Source organism: Lytechinus pictus, chromosome 9, assembly GCF_037042905.1.
Source record: "Lytechinus pictus isolate F3 Inbred chromosome 9, Lp3.0, whole genome shotgun sequence".
Classification (NCBI taxonomy): domain Eukaryota; kingdom Metazoa; phylum Echinodermata; class Echinoidea; order Temnopleuroida; family Toxopneustidae; genus Lytechinus; species Lytechinus pictus.
The window spans coordinates 17,579,019-17,594,580 of record NC_087253.1 but is presented as its reverse complement, the minus strand read 5'-3'; the positions used below and the strand labels follow the sequence as shown (position 1 = coordinate 17,594,580).

At 36.1% G+C, this 15,562-nt stretch overlaps 1 protein-coding gene across 1 annotated transcript; it reads right to left on the bottom strand.

Moving 5' to 3' along the window:
- Nucleotides 1-2,671: 2,671 nt before the first annotated feature.
- Nucleotides 2,672-7,130, bottom strand: LOC129268727 (beta-1,3-galactosyltransferase 5-like). The gene has a single exon (XM_054906240.2). The coding sequence runs from the start codon at nucleotides 6,860-6,862 to the stop codon at nucleotides 5,762-5,764; it is 1,101 nt and encodes a 366-aa protein (XP_054762215.1). The 5' UTR covers nucleotides 6,863-7,130; the 3' UTR covers nucleotides 2,672-5,761.
- Between the last annotated feature and the right edge of the window lie 8,432 nt (nucleotides 7,131-15,562).

The following is a 15,562-nucleotide window of genomic DNA, read 5'->3' as shown; positions in this document are numbered from 1 at the left end:
CAATTAATTTTTCAAAATAAACAACGTTAATAACTATTCAATAATAATAGTAATAAACTAACCATTTGGGCCTAATGACCACAGCTGTAAGAGTAGGCGTTTACCCAAAATGTAATTACCGAAATTACATTAATTATTGAAATACAAAACAATTATCCATTAACTACTTAATTGAAAAGAAAATGAAAACATCATTATCGATTATAATACGTTATCAAAGCAGTTGATTGATGTTTATTTGTGAATTGTTCCCGGGCTTATTAGATTCGGTTCTAATGTACAACCTATATACTTTCCAAGCTTCATGACAACGACCCCAATTTAAACCAGACTATTGCATTATTATGCTACTTTCAATGGATTAATCCAGATGGTTCTCGTCATCCCTAGCTTTTATAATCATTTTGAAATTTCATATTGAAATAAAAAAGATGAAATTCTGCTTATTTTAAATTTACGTTCAAGTTCAAGTTTATTTATTTAAAACCAAAATCATCAATTCATAATAAAAATAGATATACTTACAAAGCAAATGAGTAAATAAACACATATCAATTAGACGAATTGGCTTTAGGACCCCTTTAAAAGCAAAACTTGTGAATGGGGCCCTGGAATACTTAAAATGATTAATAACACAAATATAGTTTCAGTATTTACCATTTTGATGATTTTATTTTTATTTTTATTTATGGATTTAATGCAAAATAACAATTTAATGCCGGGTCCTTTAATTTCTAATATATAGTAATAAACGAAAATTCTTTCCCCATTCATTCAAAGCTAAATGCTTATTCTTGGATTTTAAGGAAAGTGTGCATGTTTTAGTTATAAACACACTGGTCACGTTCTGTTCATGCAGATGAGATTATCGACTAAAATTTCCTATGGTATCTTTGAAGGATACTGTATATTTGTTTTATCTCGATCAATTCATATTCAACTGACAGTACTTTTAGTCGTTAATTTCCTCAACTTGACAAAAATGTGACCGGACGCTGACCCGACTCTTTGTAATAAGCCAATGTACCTTGTAAAATAACCTTAGCAGCTTAGAATTTTTTTTGTTATTCTTTACAAAAGTTTATTCCAAAATGTTAGTAAGGTCATTCAACCAATTCAGTCTTTTATGGGAGGTTTTGTTTTCTAACAACTCTCATGGGGTCCGTTGCAGAAAGAGTTGCAATCAATCGCAACTCTAAAAATCATGCCCAACTTGATTTTCAACCAATCAACAGCGCGCATTTGAGACTTGCGATTGATTTTTTGACTTGCGTTTAAACGCAACTCTTTCTGAAACGGGTCCCTGATGAGATTAAAGGATGCTCCCCTGCATGGGTAAAAATTTAGCGAGTGTGGATTTTTAACATTTACATACTGGTGGGCGTGACCTTGGAACGGGAGGCTACCAAAAATTTCATTTTTTTTCCTTCTACATTTGCCCTTTTTTTTATCACTGATTGTATTGCATATGCCAATATGATAATGTATGACGAATTTCATTCAACAATTGGTGGGTTGAAACTCTTTACATGGCAAATCTGTGACAGGGTATCTATTTTGAAAAAAAAAATGATTTTGCATGTCCTACATGGCTTATCTATGACAGAATGTTTTTAATCGAAAAGTTGACTTTTCTTTCACTTGACTTAGTCATGTTGTATTAGTTTTTAGTACACCTACATAGATGTAGAAGTGACTAGTACGGTACTTTTCCGTTTATTTGTGGTAGTAACTTTTACTAAGTGGAACACTGTAGTAGGCCTACGTGAATAAATTTGCATTGGAAACCTTGTGGTACGTAAAAAATCACAGAACATTTATGACTTTTTTTGTTACTTAGAATTGTTTGAAAATCGCTTGGATTATCCATATTGCCCCAAGACGTTATATCATTGTAAGCTTCAAATACGTATTTATAAACATGTATATGAATGTGAGAAATTATACTTGAACAACGGCTTTGGTAACTCTTTTTTATTATTGAAATGCTGTGAAAGAAATGAATATAGAGAGCCATGATTGGCGTAGCTTAAATCAAAGTTTCCCCAGAGAGATTTTCTCCCTTTTGTAAATGTTGGTGAGGCAGAAGAAATGTCTCCGACGGGAATCTAACCCGTTGCCCCAGCTTAGAACGCCGGTGCCGTAACCACTCCACCATGCTGACGTGTTAGTGGCTAGGGCGAACCCTATCCGATTGACCGCCAGATAAGCAGATTTTTGACCTCACCGGCATATTATAGTTTTTTATCGGGTGTATATGAGTTTTGAACAATGACAAGCTGCCCTGCCTCAGCTGGATCAAAGCGAATGCTTAGATAAAGTACATGTATGGAATAAACTATACAAATGTGAGAGATAATACATGTACAACAGCTTTGGCAACCACATTATATACATATGTATATATATATATATATATATATATATATATATATATATATATATATATATATATATATATATATATATATATCTATGTATATATATATATATATACACATACATATATATATATATATATATATATATGATATATGTACATATATATATGTATGTATATATATAATGAAATATATGTATGTATATATATATAATCAAATATATGTATGTGCATATATATATATATATATATATATATATATATATATATTTATTTTATCTATTTATACATATATTACTGAAGGCACATATAATGCAGGCCTCTAAAAGTCTCTGATTTTTTTCTTTGGAAAGGCAAAATTACATTAAAAAGAACCTTTGAAATCCATTAATGACCGAAATTTTCTGGTCATTTCGTAAATAAAAATACAACACTTCCTTTGAATTTAAACAAAAAATCCTACAAATTACGCATACTAAAAATGCACCACTTCCTTCCCACACACAATATTTTTTTTTACTATATTCATGTATTTATTAACCACTGAAATACGCAAGATTGTTCGAAAATCATCATTCCAAATGGAACAAAATCAACGACTACTTTTAGTGATTGACATCAGTACGCTGACACCTTTAGCGTGTTTTTATGTCTTTACGATAAGTACATCCCAATAATTTCAGAGCAATTATGTACAAAAGTAATATTTCTTTTCGATAAATTTGTCGTACTACAAAATCTGGGAAATAATTTTCAGGGGTCAAGTATCAGAGGCCAATTTAGGGTCATTTCGAATTGATCTATCCACATTCTATGCTTTAAATGTTTGAAAGAGGACATAGGGGAATAATACACATGTTAGATTAAAATGATGTTTCCTGATTTGACCCATTTATATTTGCAATCAGTTTCTATTTTTCTGAATATCCTTTGAATATTACGCTCGGTAAATTGCCAATTCGTCCACTGCCACCTCATCCACTCGCCACATGGTCTACCTTCATCTAGTCTAATGCCATTCCGTCCATCAACATTTCGTCTAACAACCATTTGGTCCAATAACCATGTGGTCCAACCAACACTTCGTCTAATCACCAGTTGGTCTATGACCACTTCGTCTCATAACCAGTTGGTTTAATATTCTTTAAATTTTTATTCATTGTGCCCAATTAACACTTAGTCTAAATAGATCAAATGGTATATGGACTAAATTGGCTATTGGACCAACTGGTTATTAGACGAACTGGTGAGTGGACGAAATGGCTATTGGACCAAATGAAAATAAACCTTACACTCATGTCTTAAGTATTATACATGTTATGACCTATTGATGTGGATATCATTTGATATTATGGTTGTTATCCAAGGAACATCTAGCCCAAATCGTCAAGCAATACAGAAAAACCTGGAGGTGGTGAAGTACAAAAAATATTTCACATCCCAGCGATACGGGCGGTGTTGGTTTATTATCAATTCGTCTATTTTGTCCAATCACCAACTCGTCTACTATCATTTGGTCTACCATCATTTCGTCCACTATCCACATGCTCTAATAGCAAATTCGTCCACTAAACACTTCATCTAATAACCAGTTGGTCCATTAGCCATTTTGTCCGTATACCATATGGTCTAATTGGACTATTAGTGTTAATTGTGCAAAATGAATGAAAATTAAGTGGATATTAGACCAACTGGTCATGAGACGAAATGGTAATTAGACGAAGTGATGATTGGACCAAATGCTTGCGAGACGAAATTTTGATGGAGGGAATGGCATTAGACTAAATGAAGGTAGACTATGTGGTGAGTGGACGAGTTGGGAGTAGACGAAATTGCAATTTACCACGGTGGTCCATGAGGGCCATCCCATCATTCTCCTTCCAAGATTATCAATCAGTACATTTTTTTTACTTTGCAAGGAGGATGATACTAATGACAATAATAATAGCTGGATTTATAAAGCGCTTTTTGCTTGAGGATACAAAGCGCTGCTATTATAAGGACCTACGCCGGCTTTAGCTGTGCTGCCATAAAGGTGCTAAAGCATTCAAGGGATTTCTTCCTGCCGGGGACACATTCACCTCACCTGGGTCGAGTGCAGCACAATGTGGGTAGATTTCTTGCTGAAGGAAAACACGCCATGGCTGGGAATCGAACCAACGTCCCTCAGATTGAAAGACGATAGTCATCACCACTAGACCACGAAGCCCCCACAAATACTGGATACTGGATAATGGCATGTAGATCCGAATTATTCACGAAAAGTATAATGGCATAGAAATAAACCATGACTATTCATTTATTGTTTGATTATTTCCGAATTTACACTTATCCCTATTCATCCAATGTCAGCATCTTTTCAAGATATAGTTCATTTCAACGATAGATGTTTCTCAGTAGCGATAGCACAATTTCATGAAGTAACCAGAAAGGCAAGAATTCATGCGAAACTGCATAACGGCGGAAAACATACACATATTATGAATTTCATGAAATGGCTCATTAATTTCCAAACATTCATCCCAAATCATCTGTTTCTTCAACACTTTTTTTAAACAAATCTAAGCGAGTACCATGTAACTTATGCCAGTACTCACACACTGCGAAATTCATCAAGGCGCTATGAGGGTGCGAAAACCTCATCACCTGCTGTCATCAAACTCCTTTAAAGATCTTCGGGCAGGATTCGTAGTGTATATTGCTCAGCTCTGCTGTTCTTCGGCCTGGTTGGGAGTGGCATTTCATGTTCATTTGCAACAACTATCAGAACACTATCAAGCTGTGAAACGGAATATCTGCTGCTGCCGTCATCAACCCCCTCAAAGGGGTTTTCAAGCAGGAGATGATCGGTGCTTATAGTTCCACAGTTCTTCTGTCGAGTCATTGAGCTGCATTTCGAGTCCACCTAGAAGAACTACCGAGACGTTGTATCAGGTTCTAAAACTTCCTTTACCAACTACTGTCATCAGCTGCAACTGCTTAGATATTTCAAGGCGGGTGCTAAGCCTTCAGTATATAGTCTTTGAGATGCATTTTGAGTTCATTACGATGCGATCTGGCTGCAGGATTGTCTTTACCACTTGCTGTCATTCACTATAATTCCTAAAATTTCATTAAGAAGAACATAACCTTAAAGTAACCCTGGTGATGAACCACACCTAGGGTTCATTGGTACATGATTTTACCAGAACTGCATACTCAACACTTGGCAAGCAATAGGTATGGATAATGAACCAGCGGCGGGTATACCAGATGGGAGATAACAGTAATCTTTCATGGTGGACATTTGTTTCTTGAGAATGGTTTGACCCTGGACCAGTAGAGAAATCTCCACATTACAAAAGATCTGATCTCAATACAACTGCCCCTATGCTTAGGACATCAATCACAATTAGAAAGTACACTACACAAGATGATAATTATAACTAATACTGAAAATAATAATAATAATGGGACAGTGACCGATGATGGTTTTCTCAGCCTTTCATATCGGTCGGGTCTCCTTTTCTTAAAGAATCCCTCGAAGTCTTCCCAGGCCCTTTTCATTTCGAATGTATTTAACTCTAATCTTAAATAGTCACCTGCCTTGCTATCTGGGTGACGTTTTTTATGAAATTTCTGTCTGTCGATAATACCGATGCTTTTCACGTTCATTAGCATACCGCAGTAGACGTCATCAAAAGGCACTACCGGTAGCAATGTCTTTGAGGCATCGTAGAGTTTCCGTACGACGTCCTGCGAAAGAACGTATCCATGCCCGTAAGGTGACACAGGAAAAGCTTCATATGGGTATATCGCCTTCGGACAGTACCATTTACTGTCTTCTTTCCGGTCAGGTGGCCAAGTATTCGGTTTAGCCAAGCAGAAGTTTGTCCGATTCTTCCCCTTGAAAGTTTGTAAATCCTCAAAAAGTGTGAAAATATCGAGCATCACGTCATCATCGATCGACATCACGAATTCACTATTCCTACAGAAGTTGGTGACCCACTTGAAACCCATAATGAGCTTAATAGTCAGGTTATAGTAATGATCATTGAAGTCTGCCTGCAAAATATCCTTCTGTTCATCAGCCTCTGTTTTAATGAGTTCTCGCTCACGTTCGTACTTGGTATTTCCTAATATAAATAAAACCCTGACAGACATGTTGTTTCTTTTAATGTCGCTGATATATGTCTCACGAATAGCTTGCCTGCGTGACCTATGCGATGGTGCTGACTTTATCAGGATGAGTAATGTGGTGTTCCTCCTATCATTTGTCTTACACGTATTCACAGGATTTATCGAGTAGTCGTAGATATCAACTTTTAAGGTTCCAGGTGTCCAGCGAACTTTCTTTAACCATCCAACTTTCATTGGGTTAGGCTTCGGTGACACCCGTACCAATTTTCCAGGATATGTGGTCAAATGGTAGACGCATATGACGTACATAGCCCCACACATCATTACAACCCTCCACAAAAATCTGCATCTCATCATCTTCATAGCACCACTGAAAATATCAAATATATTTCGGAGTCTGTTTGTGTATATTTCCTAATACTCCAGTCATTGCCGGTTTCATCCAAAGGACAGAAGGCGTAGTTCTTTGGGAAATGGCGCAGAGACTCCCATGATGGTAGGCGAATTTATATAATCCTGTACTTCCCACTTCATAATTTCACAATAGACACCAGTTGGTAGTTACAGCTATACACCAACTCCAGCAGTCGTCTCTAAAGGACATAGACACAGATGCGGTCTCACCTTTCACGTATATGACGATCAGAAATGCTATTGAACGAAAAAAAGCCAGCCTTTATGCCAAAGCCCGCATTGTGACGTGTGGTTATACACCGTTGCCCAAGAAAAATTGAAATTATATTGTTTACGTGCATTTGCGAAATTATTGTGACAATGGCGTACTAATAGATAGTAATGTATGATTATGTGTATTTTGTGGCACCTGGCTGATATCATTCACATTGCTTGTAACTGATCTAGGACGCAATCCGGCTTGTCGGGATTACTGCTCTTTTTTTTCTTAATCTTTATAAATTCAATTGAATTTATAAAGGAAATTTGTATCGGGATTTATAAAAATTGTTTTAAAAAAAATTATTGAAGATCTACATTACATTCATTTAAAAATACATGAATGAAAGACATATAAAGTGGAAACGGTAATTATACAGAAATGGTGTATCATGACAAAATATATATGTATATATAAACTTGATGCCATCAAATAAATTTCGCTACTCTTATGCATTCTATTATCTCCGCCCCCTGCTTGCCCTAACAAGGGATTGAAACAACGTGTCGGGGTGGAGAAAGAGATTAATTTCATGTTTGGGGGATGACCATAGTAATTCAAATATGTCTTGGTATAATACTCGCTTGTAAGTTTACATAGATCTCACCTTTTGTTTGTGTTCATATACTGCCTTTTTGGGCTTATCTTATATTTCGTAACCATATTGTCACATTTATCATACTTCGAAAGACGTGGCAAAACATAGTTCAAGTTAAAGTTCAAGATCATCGTTTACAAATTCACGGGCTTTTCCTTCACATCCTGTCTACGCCTACGCAGTAGGCCTACTTTTGCTCTTGGTCGTTTGCTTCTTCTGTACTCACGTTTAGGGATGGTTTTTTTTTCACTGCACACACGGACAAAGGCAACAGTTGGTCCCTTCAACATGTTCAACAAAGTACTCAAATATGATATATATATATATATATATATATATATATATTACATTTAAGGGTTTTTTGTAAACTAGACATTCAACACTGACAAAATAAATATATGGTTATTTAATGATTCCTCAAAAACAAACAATAACCCTGTCTTTATGAATGACCACTGAGAAAGTATTAAAGTTAATATTTATTTGGTAGGTATGTAGGCAGAATCCATGCGCAGTTCAGAGCATCGGGGATGTTACTGTGCAACTATGATATAGACATCCATCACTAATAAGTACCCAATTCAAATATGCAGGCTCTGTAGTTGTCATGGCTGTGCGGTTTGTAGCGCTAATGAAAGAAATGCATTGACATGGTTCGCTTCTTTTCAGCAATAGAACGAAATGATTGCATTTTTTTTATCATATTGATCATATTGTGAATATGACCCCGAGTTTCAAAAGGGGAGAATATCAGTGACGGTTCAACAAAGCTGGTAGTAAGGTACCCGCGACTTATGCACGACTGGAACCTAGTTGGTGTTTTTAGGATATGAAGCTGTTTGGTAATTACGGATCCCTGGTCGCCATTAACTATTGTGCTAAATAAACCCTATATTGGCACCTATTGACACCTAAGAACATGTTCCAGTCGTGCGGAAGTTCAAACGTGATTATACGATCAGCTTTATAAACACCTATACCTAGTGGATGTTTCACAAAGCTGTTCGGAAGTTAAGAGCGACTTTAAGAACAACTGGTGAACCTTTCTTACGCGCTAAATAATCACCAACGAGCATTAATTCTAAATATCATTTACCACAAGAAAGGATCACCAGTCGCTCTTAAAGTCACTCTGAACTCACGAACAGCTTTATGAAACGGCCCCTGGTCTTCCGCAGGATGGGATAACAAAAGTATGGAAGTTCTAACATCGGGTGGGTCTTTCATATTAAGCAGTTCGTAAGTTAAGAACGACGGATGAACCTTTCTTACACGCTAAATCATCGCCAATGAACATTTTGGTAAATACCATTGACCAAAAGCAAGAATCACCAGTCGTTCTTAAAGTCGCTCTTAACTTACGAACAGCATTACGAAACACCCGCCAGGAGCATAGATCTTTTCTATATTTTGGTATTTAAGCGCTTAAGAAAAATCAAAATTTTATATTTATAGAGATCGAATTTAACTTCAGCTGATGGATTCATTCGAAGTTTTGAAAATCTGATATAGCAGTGGAAAACAAGTCTCTAGTCCTAGGTCAAGCCATTCGTAACTTATGAACATCTTTTCAGAAGTACCACTTCTGGTGGTCATCATTTCACATGGTGTATGTTTAATTCACGCTGAGAAATGGTAAAAATTCACTCCCGTATGTTTGAGCTGTATGAGACCTGGATCAATTACATACGTGAGCATAATTATGGTTGTGAGGTGTTCGCTTACCCATTTTAAAAAATGAGGGCACACGTAAGAATTTCACATTTGGACCGAGGACGAATGCACAACACACCGATGACCTCCTCGGTATGCGTACCTCGCAAACGGACCATGTATGTTCTCGCATATAGAAGGATTAAGTATTACTAGTCTTTTATATGAGATGTCCTCACTTGTAAAGTAATATTTCAAATGAGCTGTGTATGTAGAGGTGTCAGGTTGTGTTGGAAAAAGTGTGGGATGTGTGTGTGTGTGTGTGTGAGCGTTTTGTAGACTATGGTCCGCATGGTTTTGATATAATACATTTCGTCTTCGAAACTACTAATATTTTCATCACCATTTAAAATTTTCTCTGCGGAAGGATGCTGCCCACTCGATTGCTGAAAATTTTGAGGAAATTGAAATAAAAGAAGATGATTTTTCTTTATTTCTTAATTTCATAAAATAGCAGCTCTCCTTAGGCATGTTAAGGCGACCGCACACCTTACGACTGGTCTGCGACCCGATTTAGGAACAAATCGCATTTTGCTCATTTTCTGAAGATGTGAATGGAACATATCATTTTATTTGAGGTTGAAATTAATTGAAATAATAATATTATAACAATTTTGAAAGATTGCAAGCCCTTATTTTGGAGTAAAGTCCAAATTAGGTTCAAATCGTAGCCAATCGTAAGACTGCTATGACGTCATTACGACTAGATATTAAATTCGCTTTTATTCTAAGAAGGATGATAGCATAGTCACAAATTTGATCATAGGTATTCGTACGATGATTTCGAACATTACACAGTAAGATATTCCAAGTCTCAATATTAGCATCAAATTCTATTACAATTTATTCTGAAATCGGGTCGCAGACCAGTCGTAAGGTGTGCGGTCGCCTTTAGGAGTACTTTGGAGATATACTCATATCATTTTGGATGCTATCGGAGACGTTTGTCTGATTAGCGTGATAGTTTGTGAACGGTATTAGAAACAATTATAAATTTGGGTAATAACTCGCTTCCGATGTTCCTCAGACTTTCGCCGTAGATGGCGAACTTGCTGATACAGGGCGACGAAGTTTTCTATACCATCCATACCATCAAGTAGCGCTGAAACACGGATCCAATGTATGGTACACAGCAAAAACTGCGGTGTTAACCGGTGTACTTAGAGGACCACACCAGTGATTTTACACCGGTGTTAAATTGACAGTGTTAGTTTAGCACCTATAGGTGTTATTGCAACACCTTTGGTTGTTACATGTACACTCTTTGGTGTTATATTCAATCTCTAGGGTGTAATTTTAACACCAGAGGGTGTGGTCCTCTATTAACACCCACTGGTGTCAGTTTTAACACCACAGTTTTTACAGTGTATAAGTCGAGGGTCTCGCTCAGTAGTGAAGGGGACATCCAGGTTCAAGGATTTCATTCGGATTTCAGTAGACTATAACATTTTTAGTGAAGATTACTGACATATTGTTCCACGAAACGCTCACCCCCCCCCCCCTCGGTAAATCTGTTACTTGGGGGTCCGTTTCATAAAAGCTGTTCGTAAGTTAAGAGCGACTTTAAGAACGACTAGTGATCCTTACGCGCTTTTACCATCGCCAATGAACATTTTGGTGTACACCAATTAACACATGAAAGGATCACCAGTCGTTCTTAACTTACGAACAGCTTTATGAAACACCCACCAGATTGTTTAGGTACCAGTATGACTGTCTCAATGGCTCTTCGTGAAATGTCTTCAATTAGATGTTTCCATAGCCACTAACTAGGTAAATTGTTCGCTGCTTTCCAGGGACTAGCTATGTGGTGTTTGTAAATCATTCATTGAAAATAAATCATTAATGGGTATAAGCTATATACGTTTTGAATAACAAGAATCAACCTGATATTTAAGAATATCGTACTTTGGTTTACGATTTCAAATACTTAAAAATCATTGCTTCTACATAATTAAAACACATTTTATTCCATATAGCTCTAATAGAAGTATCGAACAATTTTAAGGATGTCTTGCAACGGGATGTTATATTTCCGGGAAAAAAAACATTCCTCGTGTAAAACTCACACAGGCCTATCTCTATTTTCACAGCATATCCAATTAAAAAAATATACCACAAACAGATTCCTAGATTCCACTCTCTAGATTTAAATCAATATGGTTTCAGGAAATAAAAACAACTGACTATTCTTAAATGCAAATTTAATATAAGTGCAATGTCAATTAAATAACATATGACAGGAGAAGTCATGGACCTAAGAAAACCTTCGATGGTCTCGACTTCAAACTTTTACTTAAAAAACAATGACCATCATGTAATCAGCCTGCCATCGTGATCATACTCTGAGGTTTATCAGCCTGGTAGAAAAAAAAATGTAGGCCTGGGGAGCGTTTCATGAAAGGACTTGTCGGACGTTTTATCCGACAAGTCCTATTTTATCCGACAGTTACTATAGTAACAGTGCTTCTCAACCAATCAGAATCCAGGAAAGTTGTCAGATCTGACAACTTGTCGGACGAAAATATTGATGAAACGCCCCCCCCCCCCCCCGGTTATCAGTCAATAAAATGTGAAGTTCCGCAAGGATCAGTCATAGGCTCATTGCTTTTCCTATTAATGATTTGGCAGTCAAATTGCAGATAACACAACATTTCGTTTGTAATTTTACGAACCGGCTCAAACCTAATTATCGGTCAAATTTTCGAAATTTTTTGGGGGGAGGGGAGCATATTCTGAAAGCCCATGATTTACTCTATTGTTTTTCCAAATTTCAGATCTAAATTCGTATTTAAAAAAAAAAAATAAGGGCAAATCTAATATTTTTACGAACCGGTTCAACCCCCTCCTTTGATTTTACGAACTGGATCGAACCATTCTTTGTGTATAAAGTCTTTGAAATGGCGCGCACAGGTCAATGACCCGGCCTAGATGCGGCGCGTATGCGGTGAGTATGTGCTTTGCGCAGGGTTTCTGCCTCTAAACAGGGGCGGTTACAGGATTTTCCAAAGGGGGGGGGGCACATTCTTCCGAAGAAAAATTTGACAAGCAAAAAAAAAGGGGGGGGGGTAACCAAAAGATTAATGATATTTCAGAATAAAATGTAGTAGAATTTGATGCTAGTATTGAGACCTGGAATATCTTACTGTGTAATGTTCGAAATCATCGTACGAATACCTATATTCAAATTTGTGACTATGCTGTCATCCTTAGAATAAAAGCGAATTTGATATCTAGTCGTATTGACGTCATAGCGGTCGTACGATTGGCTACGATTTGAAATTAATTTGGCCTTTACTCCAAAATAAAAGCTTGCAATATTTCAAAATGGTTATATTAGTATTCTTTCAATTGATTTTAACCTCAAATAAAATGATATGTTCCATTCACATTTTCAGAAAGTGAGCAAAATGCGATTTGTTCCAAAATCGGATCGCGAACAGTCGTAAGGTGTGCGGTGGCCTTTATACCAGGGTCACATTTGCTCTACGGCGGCCGTACGGCGAGTCGAAATCAGCCGTTTTAACATTTTTGTACCGGCTATACATATAGTTGGTTTGAATAAAAATTAATAAAACGGCTGTTTTCGACTCGCCGTACGGCCGCCATAGAGCAAATGTGACCCTGGTATTAGAAGCAGGTAACTGGTCCATCCAAAAGACCAAGTTCCATGCAAAAGAAGAAAGGTCATTGGTCACAGGTTGATCACAGATCAGTAGATCCACATAGTGTGCCAATTGTTCTGTTGGAGAAACAGTCAGAACTCTGGATGAATGGAGGAAAAAAGAGCCCTCAAACTGTACCATTCCCCCCCTCCCTCACCCATTCAGCTGCATGTAGAACACGCCCTTAATTGATAAAGGTCACAACATTGGATTGGATGGTGCCCAAATTGACTTTGAAGTATAACTTCAGGAAAAAGAAACGTGAAAAATCATTGTGGACAAAAAGGATTAACCCAGACTATGGATATATATTGTCACCCACCTTAGGTCTAGTGATTAAGAGACACAGAATTACAGACCTCGGGCAGTTTTTATCACTTGGCCTTAGAAAGTTCACAGGAGCTCGCCATTAATATTGTTAAAGGACAAGTCCACCCCAGAAAAATGTTTATTTGAATGAATAGAGAAAAATCAAACTAGCATAATACTGAAAATTTCCTCAAAATCGGATGTAAAATAAGAAAGTTATAACATTTTGAAGTTTCACTCTTTTTCACAAAACAGTGATATACACAATTCAGTGACATGCAAATGAGACAATCGATGATGTCCTTCACTCACTATTTCTTTTGTTTTTTATTGTTTGAATTATACAATATTTCATTTTGTTCATATTTGACAAGAAGGACCAACTTGGCTGAACCATATAGTATTTAACAATGCTAATTCCACATGTTGAGGAGGAATTAAACGTTGTTTCACTTGACATTAAGGAGAAAATTAGAATATTTCATTTTTCATATAATGAAATACATTGTTAGATAGACTTGGTATTTACCGTGATAAATGGCTATTGAATGTTGATCCGGACAAAACAAAAATGATGATTTGTAACAAGAATGGAAAAAATTAGAAAAAGATCAGGCTTCCGAGGTAAACGGTCAGAACATTGATTGTTAAACATGCAACATATTTAGGTTTGGTTTTCAATAACTGCGGTTCATTCAAAGATACAAGAGTTAATCTGGCAGATAAAGCCAAGAGAGTATTATTCAAATTATTTCAATCTTTGGTTACAATCTTCCAAATATAAAAACCGCATCACGAATATTTGACTCTTTAATAAAGCCAATACTCTTATATGGTTCGGAGGTATGGGGCGCTTTTATCGTCAACTTTAAAAAGTTAGCGGAGCTTGCAAATGGTAATTCAAAGTTGTATCTGAGAAATGAAATTCAGTGTGTCCAGTTTCAATGGTTGAGAAATGTCTTAGGAATTAACAAAAGGAACAGCCACTTAGCAATACTTGCAGAAGTTGGAATGTATCCATTGATAACACAAATTAGCGGAAACTTGGGAAAATATTATGCTCGAATGAGAAGTATAGATGAAGATTCTTTGCTACATCACTCCTTTGAAGAAAACAAAAAGATAATTGAGAATAATTGCGAATGCTGGCTAGGAAATCTGCAACACCTTTTTAAGGGATTTAACATATATTTGGATGTGAATAAGAATTGTTTAGAACTAGGTGAGATATTCGATAGTGATAGAGTAGTAGAAGAAGAAATAAAAAACAAAGTTGAAGATATTTTAAATCGCCAGTTCTTATTGGATTTACGTAATGATCGAGCAAATGATGTTGAACAAAATAAATAGAGACCTTATAAACTTTTTAAACATAATATACAAACAGAGAAATATCTATTAACTTTTAAAAATCAGAAAATACGGAAAAACATCTGTCGCTTTAGAATAAGTTCCCATAATTTACCCATTGAAACTGGAAGACATAGACGTCCGGATAAAATACCCTCACATTTAAGAATGTGCAATAATTGTAATTCAGGAAGGATTGGGGATGAGTATCACACGATAATAGAATGTAATGTACACACAACTGAAAGGGTGATGTTTTTTTACAAAATAGCTGAAATGTATGAACAGCTTAAAGGGATGGTCCGGGCTGAAAATATTTATAGTTTTATAAATAGAGTAGAATTCACTGAGCAAAATGCCAAAAATTTCATCAAAATCGGATAGCAAATAACAAAGTTATTGAATTTTAAAGTTTAGCAATATTTTGTGAAAACAGTCGTCATGAATATTCATTAGGTGGGCTGATGATGTCACATCTCCACTTGTTCTTATGTATTTTATTATATGAAATTAGGTTTAATCAAATTTTTTCCTCCAAGAACTAGAAAAATTGGATTGACAACTGATTTAGTGCATTAGATATTTATTGCTGCAAATTATTTCATTATAAGGGAGACATAATATTCACACAAGTATGAAATAATGAAAAAAATATGATTTTATGTAATAACATAAGAAAACGGAAAGTGGGGATGTGACATCATCAGTCCACCTAATGAATATTCATGACGACTGTTTTCACAAAATATTGCTAA